The sequence below is a fragment of the Thalassophryne amazonica genome, chromosome 2 (genome assembly GCF_902500255.1).
Source record: "Thalassophryne amazonica chromosome 2, fThaAma1.1, whole genome shotgun sequence".
Taxonomy (NCBI): Eukaryota; Metazoa; Chordata; class Actinopteri; order Batrachoidiformes; family Batrachoididae; genus Thalassophryne; species Thalassophryne amazonica.
In genome coordinates this window covers 57,933,225-57,947,008 of record NC_047104.1, presented here as the reverse complement: position 1 = coordinate 57,947,008, position 13,784 = coordinate 57,933,225, and the positions used below count along the sequence as shown (strand labels likewise).

The window sequence follows — 13,784 nt, the reverse complement described above, 5'->3', positions numbered from 1 at the left end:
AAATTTGTTCTTCCAGGAGATGCTGAAAATGTATAATTAGATAAAAATTAAATTCTGGGGCCCCACAAGCCCTAGACCCCAGCCCCTGGGGAGCTATGCCCCTCAGACCCCCTGCAAATTTTCCTCGGATTTCACAATTTTAATTTCACAGCCCTGATAAGAAGAAGAAGAGGAAGAAGAAGAAGAAGAAGGAAAAAAAACATATTTACAGCCTGCTACAAAAAAAAAGCGTCTTGGTGGCACAGCCAATCAACTCCTCAGACACCTGAATTAGCAAATCAGCTTGTGGCAGAGCAGGGAGAGATGGAAAATGTGCAGGTTCAGGGGTCCTTGAGGACCAGATTGAAAACCCCGATGCCAACATGGCAACACCCAGCAAATTTTGGGCTTCAAAACAGCTATTCCAGGTATCTATAGAAAACATGAGGGTGTCATCATGCAGGGTTTGTCCAGTATATATACAGTCTGTGGTTACTGTTTTATATATATATATATATATCTTTCTCTCTCTCTCTCAAACATCACGTATGCTTTGTTTTGTCTTATTCATCTGGTCACAGCAGATGGTCAACCCACTGAGTCCAGTCTGTTGGCCGTTTCTTCCATCTCATTGCATGAGCTGATACTATTAGAATGATTATTTTAACTGGCTTTTGTTCAGTTAAAATAATCATTGCTCATTGTATGAGCTGGTATTATTAGAAGGATTATTTTAACTGAACAAAAGCCTGTAATTTCAGTAAACTGAAAACAGAAACTCTAACAGAATTTCACAGCCCACAACCTTCATTTTTTTTTAATAAATTAAGCAAACATTGTGTTTTCTTAGATTACACTGATCTTCCACTGTGAGGAGCAGCACACATTTGACTTTATGTATTTATTTATGTATTATTTTCGCCCTGTAAGGCTCTCAGTTAGTTGTTCTGCTCTCCAATTGGCTCGGACTGCGCTCCTTATGCAAATAAGAAAATGGGCGGAGCCTGTCCATTAAACCGACGGGGTGACGTCACGGGTAGAGTGGCAGCTGATGGGAGCAGGGGGTCCGAGTGTGCTACTTGACAAAAAAAAAACAAAAAAAAAAACATGCAGCACCAGAAAAATAAACTGTTTTAGGATTTGCAACGCAGAAGAAGAAGAAGAAGAAGAAGAAGAAGAGAGTAGGGAGGGAACAGTGGGATGAGAGGATATAACGGAGGGAGGAGTGCGCTCTGAGAGAGAGAGAGAGAGAGAGAGAGAGAGAGAGAGAGAGAGAGAGAGAGAGAGAGAGAGAGAGAGAGAGAGAGAGAGAGAGAGAGAGAGCAGCCGCCGGCCCATTGAGGAAAGATGGCTACAGTCAGTGCAAACGGAGTGCAGCAGGAGAATGGATTCAGCACCACGAACAGCGCCGGCAGGATGAACGGGCTCACCATCGGACAGAACACCATCCCCATGAAGGACCACGACGCCATCAAGCTCTTCATCGGACAGATTCCCAGAAACCTGGAGGAAAAAGACCTGAAACCCCTGTTTGAGGAATTCGGAAAGATATACGAACTCACTGTACTGAAAGACAGGTTTACGGGAATGCATAAAGGTTAGTTTGAAATCTTTTTTATTTTATATTATTATTATTATTATTATTATTATTATTATTATTATTATTATTATTATTATTATAAAAACATATCCGCTAAAATAAAGAAGAAAGCGAGAGAGAAAGCAATAAAATCATGGTTCAGTTGGTGAAGAGTGCAGATCTGCCGAGGTTTGGGACAGTCTCCGCACGTGCACGCGCGCACACACACGTAAGGCATGAGAGAGAGAGAGAGAGAGAGAGAGAGAGAGAGACAGCACGCGTAAAGTGAAGGCGCGGAAGTGTTCAGGGTTAACTGTGGCCGCGTCCACGTTAATACTCCAGCTCGAAACGCCTTTGTGTGTTTACATCCACTATCTTCCACGCGAGGGGGCGGGGCCGCCCGGCCATGCGCTCAGGCTGTGCGGCTGCACACGTTTCTCAACTAAATAAATCTAATCAATTCAAAAATAAAATAACAAATCCAGGGTTGGCTGTCTACGTGCAATCCACCCCCACTCCTCACCAAAAAAAAAAAAAAAAAAAAAAAACTTCCCTGAGCTTCTACCACCGATTTGACCTTTCAGAAGATTTGATGTGGAGCTCCACATTTCAGATGTCACGAGCTGTGGAAAATAGTATTTACACGGCAGCTGTATTGTGATGCTGCTCTCCGTGGGCGGCTTGTAGAGGCTGACACACACACACACACACACACACACAAATATGTAAATACATATGCAAACATATGCTTCATATTTAATCTATTACACAGAATTTTGTACTATTTGTTGTTACATTTTTCAAAATTGTTTTTGCAAATTCATTTTTATTTACTTTGTTTTCATTCAATCACAAATGTGAAATGTTCAAACAGTTCTAGTCCACCAAAAAAAAAAACCAAACAAAAAAAAAAAATCAACTTTTTTCCTGTCTTGTTCTATGAAATAAACTCCTGACATTTCAACCCACTAACTTCATTTTCAAAGTATTTTTAAGATTTCTTTTTTACTGCCCAGTGCATGACAATACCAAGTAAGATCACTCACTAATAAAGCGACTATAACTCAGTAGAATCTGTCTTATTATAAACAACAAAAGATGATCACCTGACAGTCATATGATGTTTGGCGTAAAGATAAAATAGTGGCACACATTTAACTTGTTAGTATTTATTGATACATACTAGGTATTCAGCAGTTTTTCCATTAAAAGTAAAAAGTTCTAGGCACTTTAAATGTACCTATAACCTTTGCACATTACTGAACTATCATGTGTATGTATGTATATTCTGTTCACTAATGTGCATGTATTAAAATGCATCATGTTTGTTGATTTTTGCACTGATGCTGTTATGTTATTTGTAAGGATTGCACTATAACACAAAGGATGACATTTTGGTTTAAATTACAGCCAAAATTTGCTCTTTCGCACACACCTTGTAGCGGAAAAATTATTTACAGTCGGCGATACCACGACCACCACCACCACCATGATAATAATAACAACAACAGATATTATTGTCATTCTGCCTGTGTATATATATTAAAAAAAGATATTTCCATTGAATATTTTCCACAAACAGACTCCAAAATCAGGTTGTGTCATCATTTGTAGAAAGTATATATAATCTGTTTTCTTATCAGCTAAAGGGCACTGCTGCATGGTTTAATCTTGTTATGACAGTGCCACACTGATTATGATAGAACCAGTGTTTGGATAGTTGTTTAAAAAGCTGTCATAGAAAAAAATGATGTTTTAGAGGCAGACAAATACCCACGTCACTGAGGATAATCTGTACACCAGGCAGGCATATGATGTATGATATAAGTCAGTGGCTACAGTTCATGATCTTATTGATCAGCACAAGCCAAGCACTCTTGTGGGAGAAATGAGTGGAGGCTCGGCATCACTCTCCTGTGTACGTGGACCTAAAGGTCTCCATGCACCACCTGTTCCTCCGCTCCTTTGCGCCCCGCCTGCTCCTCCTCTTTCCACTCTCTCTCTTTGGAGCCTGATGATCGAATAAAACAATATTTCTGATCTGCCCGTTGTTTACGCCCATCGTCCTCCATCCCTGAATGTCAACACTCTGGAGGATGGTTGCCCAGGGAAGCATAATCCTGTTCCAGAGACAGCCTGTACGCCTGTTCAAATCATCCTCCACCAAGGCCACTCGAATATATGCATGTTATGCTCACTTTGCCCCGCCTAATATTCAAAGTCACTTTGGGAGCACAGGCATGTACTTTTAATCAGATTTCACCAACGCATTACACGGATGAGTTTTTGTTATTGGCCACTCACCCAAAACGTGTTCATGTTTGCTGCTCTGTTGATGTGTGATATTTGTAGACTGAAGCAAGAAGGCAGCGGAATAGAAAATGGTATTCGTGTCATTAACAAAAGCAGAAGTGAAGATAGTGTTGTCATTTAAAGGAGTCTATTACTCAGGCAGGTCACGAGATACCTGAAAGATAATTATTATAGTTTGCAGCTAAAAATACCTAAAGAACACTGATACATCTGAAAAATACAGATTTTCGGGTCTCTACGAAGTTGCTTAAAATGGACACACCCCTGTCCTTTTGGAGAGGATGCAGCTCTCCTCTCAGTGTAGACATTTATTACATGTGTCACAAAGTGTAAAACCACCTGTTTCAGGTTTAAAACATGTTTATACGAGGGTAATTAAAAGTAAAAATATAGACCCTTTAAAAAGGGTCTATATAGACCCTTTAAAAATGTCACAAAATGATAAAGTGACACAGCAAGGTTTCTTTTTTTTTTTACCAGAAAGTGACAGATAATAATCAACTAATTAATAATTACATAGTTCAGTGTGGGGCTATAAGTAAGTTAATTTTATTATTGATTAAACTGTATTCTGTTCACAACTTAAATATATTCTGTTATATTCAGATAACAAGGAGTAAAAATCTGTTAAAAAAAACAACCTCAGAAAATATTTACATTTAAGATGCTGAAATCAGAGAACTTGGACATTTTTTTAAAAACGTCTTACATCGGCTGTGAAAATAGGTGACAATTCATTTATGAGTCAATTAACTGATTTATTCATTGATTTCAAATTAATAATTTCAAATTTCCTTTAGTTTGTTTACATGTTATGAAACACAAACAATAAACCAGATTTGATACAACAGTTTAATATTGTGATATTTATTTACAATAAGATTTGTTTGCAGTTTTTGTGGATAATGTGTAATTCATTCCATTTGTGGGTGCTTTTTAATGAACACCCCCCCCCCCCCCCCCAAAAAAAATGTATATATATGTCCAAGTTAACTTTTTCTCCCTCGAACCAACCAACAAAGAACATTTGAGACTGTAATAAATAACTGGTAGAAGAATTATTTTTCTTTTGTTACTCCCTATGCCCACCAAATGCAAAATACCAGCATTCAAAGTAAAATGTACTTTCACTCAAGTATCACTTTGAGGTACCTTATACAAGACTTGGTACAAGTATCTTAGCATAAAATTACTTTGGTAAAAGGTAAAGTCTCCTTTAAAAATATTACTTGAGTAAAGTCTTAAATTATCAGACATTTCCAATACTTAAGTATCAAAAGTAAATTTGTCATATAGAATGTACTTTAAAAGTATTGAGTAAAAGTAAAGACTAAAACAAGTGGAGAGTGAAACAGTGACACAAAAAGAAAGTCAGTGTGGTGTCTGGAGAAACCAGGAGGGGGCCTCAGCCCCTAAAAAGGCTGGATCCGCCTATGGCAGAGCAGTTGGTCTTGGTGACGGGATGAGTGAGCAACAGGTGGATGTATGTAGCTGTACAGAAAGCTGTCATTCTTTTTCTGAATAAGCAGTCGTTTTCCTGGAAGACCCACAGATACTTTCTGTTAAATGCAACAGCCAGGCTATTATCAAACAGAACAGTCATTTATAGCTGAACAGTTGTGCCAAATTTAAGGAAAAGTAAAAAAAAAAAAAAAAAAAAAAAAAAATTTTCAAGCCACCAACCACTGCAAAGCAACTAAACGCAGCACTCTTTGCACTCTTGAATCCAAAATGCAGCACTGCTTTTACGCACTGCTTCTCTGTGAAAATTTCAAATAAAATAAAATGAAACAGACACGCCGGTCAGTTTTGTTGGTACAGAAGTTTTCCCCTTAAGTGTGTGTTATCTCAGATATATGTGCTGGACTCCAGCCGGAGCCGATCCATTTGTATGTGTGTGTGCATCAGCATGTACACATTTGGAGTCCAAAGCGCAGATGGTTTTCACCCTCCACAGTCTTCTCTTACTCAGCGAGGGTGCAGATTCAACCTCTGATCTTTTATTTTTTCTCTTTTAAAAGTGTGTTATGTCAAACACGACACTTGATGGTGCAGGGCTGCACTCCAGTAAGAGGACAGTATCAGCTGCGCTTCCTTCAACATACAAATTAAGTATTATACAAACAGAAAAAAATAAATTGACCTCAATGAAGGACATTTTTTGTGGAAAAAATACAGCCATTAAATTATCAACAAATCAGTCTGAGTAATATGCCCCAAGGTTGATCAGCTTAGGAGCTCAGTGTCTTGATCAGTGACACTTCAACAATCATGCACGATTGGGGATCAAATCCAAAGAGCAGGTCAGGTCAGGTTCTCATTCTGTGGTGCTGTGTGTTGCCACATCCACCACAGTACAGAATAGCCTTGGGTCGTGGATAACCATCATCCAGGCAGATAATTAGTCCATCTTCACTTTTCGAAAGTAACATCTATCTGCTGCAGCCACATTATACCCAAACCCCTTTGCTTAATGGAACCCACTTTTCCAATTAAGGTGCAGTTACACATAATAATAATAATAATAATAATAATAATAATAATAATAATAATAATAATAATAATAATAATAATAATAATACAGTCAGGAGTTGGGGCAGGGGGCAGGCTAGAGCCTATCCCAGCAGTCACAGAACAAGCAAGAGGCAGGGTACACCCTGAACAAGACACCAGCCTATCTCAAGGCCACATATAGACAAACAAACTCATTCATGCTTGTCACACACCTATGGTTAATTTGAAGTTTCCAAATTACCTAACCTGCATGTTTTGGATGTGGGACGAAGCCAGAGCACCCAAAGGGAACCCACTCAAACACGGGGAGAATGTGCAAACTCCACACAGAAAGGACCAGGTAGGAAGCAATCCCATGACCTTTTTGCTGTGAGGCAAAATTGCTAACCACTAATCCACTGTACCACCCATAGTAATAATAATAATCATAGTAGGGGTGGTGGCCAAGTGGTTAATGCGCTTGGTTTCAGTGCAGAAGGTTCCGGGTTCAAATCCCACCCCTGCCGCATTTCTCCATGTAATGTGGAGTTGCATCAGGAAGGGCATCCAGCGTAAAACCTGTGCCAATTCAACATGCAGATCCACCTTGGATTTGCTGTTGCGACCCCGAGTGCAAACAAGGGAGCAGCCGAAGGGGACTTACTTACTACTATCATCATCCTCCTATGTACAGTTTGTATTGTGAGGATGTTGTCAGTGCCTGGCATCATTACGCCAACTGCTCTGCTGAAACGGGTCCGATCACTGCCAAACTCTGCCAAGGAAGGGATTATTACCATGGCCTTGTGGAATGAATATTTTTGAGTTTAAATTTTGTGCCACTGTCAAGCACAGGCTGTTTTCTTTTTGTTATTTATCTCCAAGGCATCATCTTTGTTGCCTTGATTGTTTTGGTCTTGCAGACCGAGACTTCAGTATGTTTGCCACTTTCAGCATATGTGATTGATTAAATCTATCATGAATCACTGCTTTAAGGTGCTCACCTTGGTCATGTCACCAGCCACAGTCTGAAAAGAAACTTGACCCATATCCTCCCACTCATCCATTTTCTATACCCACTTACTTCAATTAAGGGTCACAGAAAGCTGGAGCATATCCCAGCAGTCATAGGGCGTGAGGCGGGGTACACCCTGGACAGGACGCCAGTCTGTCACATGACCTTCTTGCTGTGAGGCAACAGTGCTAACCACTAAGCCATCGTGCTGCTCAGAATTTGAAACAATAAAATGAAAAATAAAATAATCAAAATATGCACACACACACACACACACACATATATATATATATATATATATATACGAGGTCTCTTAGATAATAAACCGACCCTTTTATTTTTTTTTTTAACTATATGGATTTGAATGACATGCGATTACACCAATCATGCTTGAACCCTCGTGCGCATGCGTGAGTTTTTTCACGCGTGTCGGTGACGTCATTTCCCTGTGGGCAGGCCTTGAGTGAGATGTGGTCCCGCCCTCTCGGCTGAATTCCTTTGTTTCACACGCTGCTCGAGACGGCGCGCGTTGCTTTATCAAAATTTTTTCTGGACCTGTGAGGAATATCCGAGTGGACACTATTCGAGAAATTAAGATGGTTTTCTGTGAAAAGTTTAACGGCTGATGAGAGATTATGGGGTGTTTCTGTCGCTGTAAGGACTTCCCACGGAGCGGGACGTCCTGCAGCGCTTCCAGGCGCTGTCGTCTGCCTGTTTCGAGCTGAAACCATCCTAATTTAAGGCTTAATTCACCCAGGACATCGTGAGAGAACAGAGAAGATTCAGAAGAGGCCGGCATGAGGAATTTATGCGGACATTCCACTGTTTAAGGACATTTTTTTAATGAAAGACGTACGCGCAAATTCGCCGAGTCGTTTCTGTGACGACTCGGCAAATCTGTGTGCGCCGCGACAGGAAAAACACCTCCATGTTGAAAACCATTTGTAGAATTCAGGCGGCTTTTAATGGCTTTCAACAAGTGAGTAACTGAGAAATTGTTTAACAGCTTGGGCATGTTCCAACTTGCCCGTTAAGATTTCCAACTGAGGTGTTTTTCCTGCCGCGACCCCCCGCGGTCGGGTCCGGCCCGACATGCGACTCTGCCCGCACGTTCTTTCATTACAAAATGACCGTTAACAATGGAATGTCCGAATAAACTCCTCATGCCGACTTCTTCTGAAAGTTCTCTGTTCTCTGACGACTTACTGCATCAACAGAGCCTGAAATGTGGAAGTTTTCAACTTGAAACGGTGAGACGCTGCCGCCTCGAAGCGCAGATCGCCGTCAGGCGCCGTGGGCCGTCCTTAAAGCGACACTACCAGACCAAAATCTCTCATCAGCTGTTAAAATTTTTTACCGAAAACCAGCTGAATTTATTGAATGGTGTCCACTCAGTTGTGCCTTACAGTTTTGAAAAAAATTTTATCAAACAAAGCAACAGTCTCTGAGCCATTCCTAAACAATGAAAAAAATCGACGAGCGGGTGGACGACTCCTCACTCAAAGACTGCCCACAGGCGAATGACGTAACCGACAGGCGTGAAAAAACTCTCGCATGCCCACGAGGGTTCAAGCATGTCTGATGTAATCACACGTGATTCAAATCCATATGGTTTTTGAAAAAATAATAAGGTCGGATACTTTTCTAATAGACCGTATCGTATATATATATATATATATATTACATTGTTAAATGTCACACTAGTGTGACATCTAGTGGCAGGGAAATCACACATTACACCTATAAATAAGCCATCTGGTGTTTTCCCTTTACTGAATAGCATCAGTTTAATGCTGTAGTACCTGAATGTGATTAACCCACAACAGCAGATATAGTAACTGTAACTATCAACACAGTAGCAGAAAATGACTCACTTTCTCCACTTAATATACAATCAAAGGTTTTGCACCATTTCTTCACTGATAGTGAGCATTTCAGTTTGTTTTTATAATGACTTTGTTTGAATAAATTCTACAATATTCCCCACAGATAGCTGTAAACTATTTATGTCAAACACTCAGGTGGAACCCAATGTTGTAACATTACCACAATCCACATTTTAGTTCTTTAAAATAAAGAAGCAGATTTTTTTTTTTTTTTATCAGCAGAGACAGCGAGATAAGCGGGGGCGCATGTATTCAATGTGCCTCCACAATCCCAACAACACAAACTTCAGGAGGAATTAGAGCAGTGCCATCAATTTGCTTTGAGATTGCTTTGAAATCCGTCTTTCTGTTCGGTTTGGGGCTGAGAACGGTTGGATTTGTTTGGGTAGGATGATGCATGCAGCTGTTGGCATCAGTTACTAAACCGTACCTAATGGGTAATTTGCGGTGCTACCTTTTTCAAAGCCCTAGTCCTCTGACACAGGATTGCACCATAATTACAGCTTTAAGGGCAGATCAAAACACGTCATGTTTACTCATGATTAATTCATGTCAACATTAATGTGTCAAATTGGACATATTTTTGTGCAATGCATCTTCTCACTTTGGGCATTTCGTGCATTTCCTGTGATTATCCTGAATGCTTATAGAATTTCTTCTTTAACATTTTCCTGCAGAATGTGTACTGCTGCAGATTCTTTAGTTTTATTTTCTTGCCCTGACTTGTGAAGTTGTCGGATGCTGCTGCCGTATGGGAGGATAGATAAGTTTGCTTGCTGTCACTGAGCTTGGCACAGGGGTGTGGGATGACTTGACACTATTGGCGGACAGCATGCTCGCCAGTGTGCGCTGCATCCAGGTCATGCTGTTTGACATCCATCATTTCCCTGAGCACTACGTTATTGTGATACTTGGCATCGGTGGCAGAATGCGTGCATTGTTCAGACACGCTGAATGTTAACAGGGGGCAAATCTTTTGCTTGAGTAGCATTATCTATCAATCCGTCTCTGATGCTGTGAGAAGGGACTCAGAGCTGCATCACGCAGGCAGGAGGAAGAGACACAAAGACCTGCTAAATATCCTCATCCATTCTACTCTCCTCGGTAGGTCCATACAGTGTAATTGGCTATAAATAGCCCGGCAAATTGACATGAAGTCCCTCCTAGGCATGGATATGTCAAAAACAAACCACAGTAGGGCACTAATATATAATTGCAAATGACTCATACAATATAACAGCAAATCCTTGAAAGTGCCTTGAAAAAATAATTGTTGGAACTTTTTTTTGTGAAATTTAATCGTGTTGCTCTTTTTTCAAAACAGTTCCAGAACTTGTACCTTCGACCACTCTCGCTCCATTCCACCAACAGGCTCTTGTAGTGTTGGACAGTGACTGACAGCTGTTGTGAGCTGAGTGACAGGTGTAACTGATGTGCACAGATGACCTCTTTGATCATTAGAAGGAGCTGTGTGTAATTCCGACAGGTGACCGGTGCTCTGAATGGCCCCATGTAGCCGCACAGAAAGCTGAGTTAAACATCTCCAGGTTATAGCGTGTTCATAATGAGCATGTCATGTTCACAGGCATCTTGTCTCAGCTTGTAGTTTTGTGCACTGAGATAATTTTTGGAAATGGATTTGCATCCTTTTTTTCAGTTTAATGAACATTCACAGATGACACGTCTGAAAAAGTGAGCAAATTGCTTGTCAATCATTTCTCTGCCTCCTCTTCTCTTGGCTGCCCCCGTTAGGGGTCGCCACAGCAAATCAGTTGTTTCCATCTCTCCCTGTCCCCTGTATCTTCCTTTGTCACACCGAACACCTGCATGCCCTCCCTCAGCACATCCATAAACCTCCTCTTTGGCCTCCCTCTTCTCCTCCTGTCTGGTGGCTCCATCCTCAGCATACTTCTCCCTGTATACCCTGGGTCCCTCCTCTGCACATGTCCAAACCATCTCAATCTCTCACATTTCTAACTTTGTCTCCAAACCGTCCCACCTGAGCTGTCACTCTGATATGTTCATTCTTAATCCTGTCCATTCTCGTCACTCTCAAAGAGAATCGCAACATCATCTCTGCCACCTCCAGCTCTGCCTCCTGTCTTTTTGCTAGTGGCACCATCTCTAAGCCGTACAACATAGCTGGTCTCACTGCTGTCTTGTAAACTTTCCCCTTCACTCTTGCAGATATCTTTCGGTCACAAATCACTCCTGCCACCTCCACCCTTTCCACCCTGCCTGTTCTCTCTTCTTCACTTCTCTATCACACTCTCCATTGCTTTTGACAGTTGACCCCCAGGATTTAAACTTCTCTACTTTAACCACCTCTTCTCCTTGTAACTGCACTATTCCATTCGGCTCCCTCTCATTCACACACATGTAATCAGTCGTGCTCCTACTGACTTTCATTCCCCTGCTCTCCAGAGCATATTTCCACCTTTCCAGGCCAGACTCAACCTGCTCTCTACTCTCACTATAGATCACAATGGTATCTTCAAACATCATAGTCCATGAAGACTCCTGTTTCATTTCATCCATCAACCTGTCCATCACTGTTTTATGGCTGGGGGGCCTGGCTGCCTTTTTGTTTCTGTCTTTTGTTTTTCCTTCCAGGTGGCTTGCATTTGGGACTGAGTGGCTGTGTAGCTGAGTTTATCAGGACCGCACCCTGATCACCTGCGGCTCGTCAGGACTCACAGCTGTGGTGCATCTACATGGATTGGAACATGGTGGCATTTAAGACTGGAGTACACAGTGTGTATTTGCCAGAGACTCAACCTTGTGACCAGACGGGTGAGATCGTCGTCTCGGGAGCCATCTCATCATCAGTGGATGCAGAGAACGTCCAGGTTTGATGCATGGTCTGTGAAAGAGGAGAGGGTGAGGTCTCACGCTCGTCAGCACACTTCCTGAGGTACGTTAGATTTTGTGACTAACATTTATACAGTCAGTAAATGTGGTGTCCCTCACACCTTATTATATTGAGCTGTATGTTGGTCGTTTAAATCAGCTTCCGCTGCAGTGAGTTTGTGAACTGGATGTTCCATGCCTGCAGGGTGGGAAGCTGATTAGTAATTAAGCCAGGAAGTGTTTGCTGTTTGTGCACCTTTGAGCGTTCTCTCTGTGTGTTGAGTGTGGACTCACATAATGATTCCTTCTTTCACAGACTCGGTTTGTCGCGGCCACCTGGGGGGTGTCGGCGGGGTCCTTGGGTCAGAACCAGTTCTGGCTCCGGACCGTTAGCGCTGCTGGGAGCGCACCGCAATCCACCACGCCAGACCGCGCACTTTTATATTTTTCACAGCACTGTTATGTTCATTAAACTCTGTTATCCTTTGTACCGTGCTCTGCTTATTTTATACTGGGTCCTTCAAACGCTGGTCGGTTCTCCGGGCTGCGTCCGACACATAACAGTAGTCTCTGGCCAAACATCACGGACCCAGCGGTAGCAGAGACGGTAACGCGCCGGGAAGGCGGCAGCAGACGTTCAGAAGTTATCCGGATCAGTTGCGGGTGCTCTCCGCCCGGATGGTGCGCGTTGGAGAACCCGTTACCGAATACTGATTTGAGCGCTCATGCAGCCGTGTTCCTGTGTGTGCCTTATCCGAGGGTAGTGGTGGAGTGTGACTGGCGACGGCTTCGCGTCACGCTCCGACCGGATAAGAGGTTTAAACGGGAGCTGCAAGAGTGTGTCTGTAATGGGTGCACGCGCACGGCGGAGCTCTGTGGCACGGGTCGCTGTGCTTCCCGTGTGACAGTTGTAGCCCCGTTTCCCCGGATGAAGATAACTACTGCGTCTGTTGTGTCAGCTCCGGTGTTATTTAGTTGAATCACATTTTTGGTTGTGTGCTGCTCACAGGAAAAGCAGCATGAATTATTTTCTGTCACCAAAGGGGGTTTTTCATTTTTAGCACTTTGGCTCCCTCTTTTGGTGACTGAGTCACATTACCGTCAAGCTCTTAAGTTGGAACAGGTGTGTTCCATTTGTTTGAGCTTGACGGTATAAATCACTTATTAGTTTTGTGTGTGTTCATTTTGTGTGGGTGTTTTTTGAGTTGGTTTTTGTGTGGGGTTTTTATTTGTACACTATTTAGTGTCTGGGGTCGTGACCCTGCAGTTCTGTCAAAAAAAAAAAAAAAAAAAAAAAAAAGGACCCAAGCAACCTTATGTTAGTCTGTCAGTCTTTCTTTTTATTTCTTTCAGTTTCACCTCCCAGGGTTTGATGGGACAGTCCCCTGGGGGGTCATGGGGGGGTAATTGGGTTGTTTTTTCTTTTTTTTTGTTTTGTTTTTTGTTATGCCCTCTCTTCTCCTCTGACTCCAGCCGGGTGAGTCGTAGAGTCGGCGTTGCTGGAGTGGTGCAGTTTGGTTATGCTGGGTGTTTCCCAGGTAACCTCTGCACCCGGGAGGGGAGGGGGGGGTTGGGGTGTTTTCTTTTGTTCCCTCTCTTCTCCTCTGGCTCCAGCCGTGTGAGCCGTAGTGTCGGCGTTGCTGGAGTGGTGCAGTTTGGTTATGCTGGG

At 42.3% G+C, this 13,784-nt stretch overlaps 1 protein-coding gene across 1 annotated transcript in view; it reads left to right on the top strand.

The window, feature by feature from the left end:
* The first annotated feature begins 1,216 nt into the window (after positions 1-1,216).
* si:dkey-205h23.2 (CUGBP Elav-like family member 4) overlaps positions 1,217-13,784 on the top strand; it is a 540,050-nt gene continuing 527,482 nt past the window's right edge. The window contains exon 1 of the mRNA XM_034186416.1: positions 1,217-1,576. Within this exon, the coding sequence (XP_034042307.1) occupies positions 1,327-1,576 (250 nt within the window). The 5' untranslated portion in view covers positions 1,217-1,326. The remainder of the gene's footprint in view (positions 1,577-13,784) is intronic.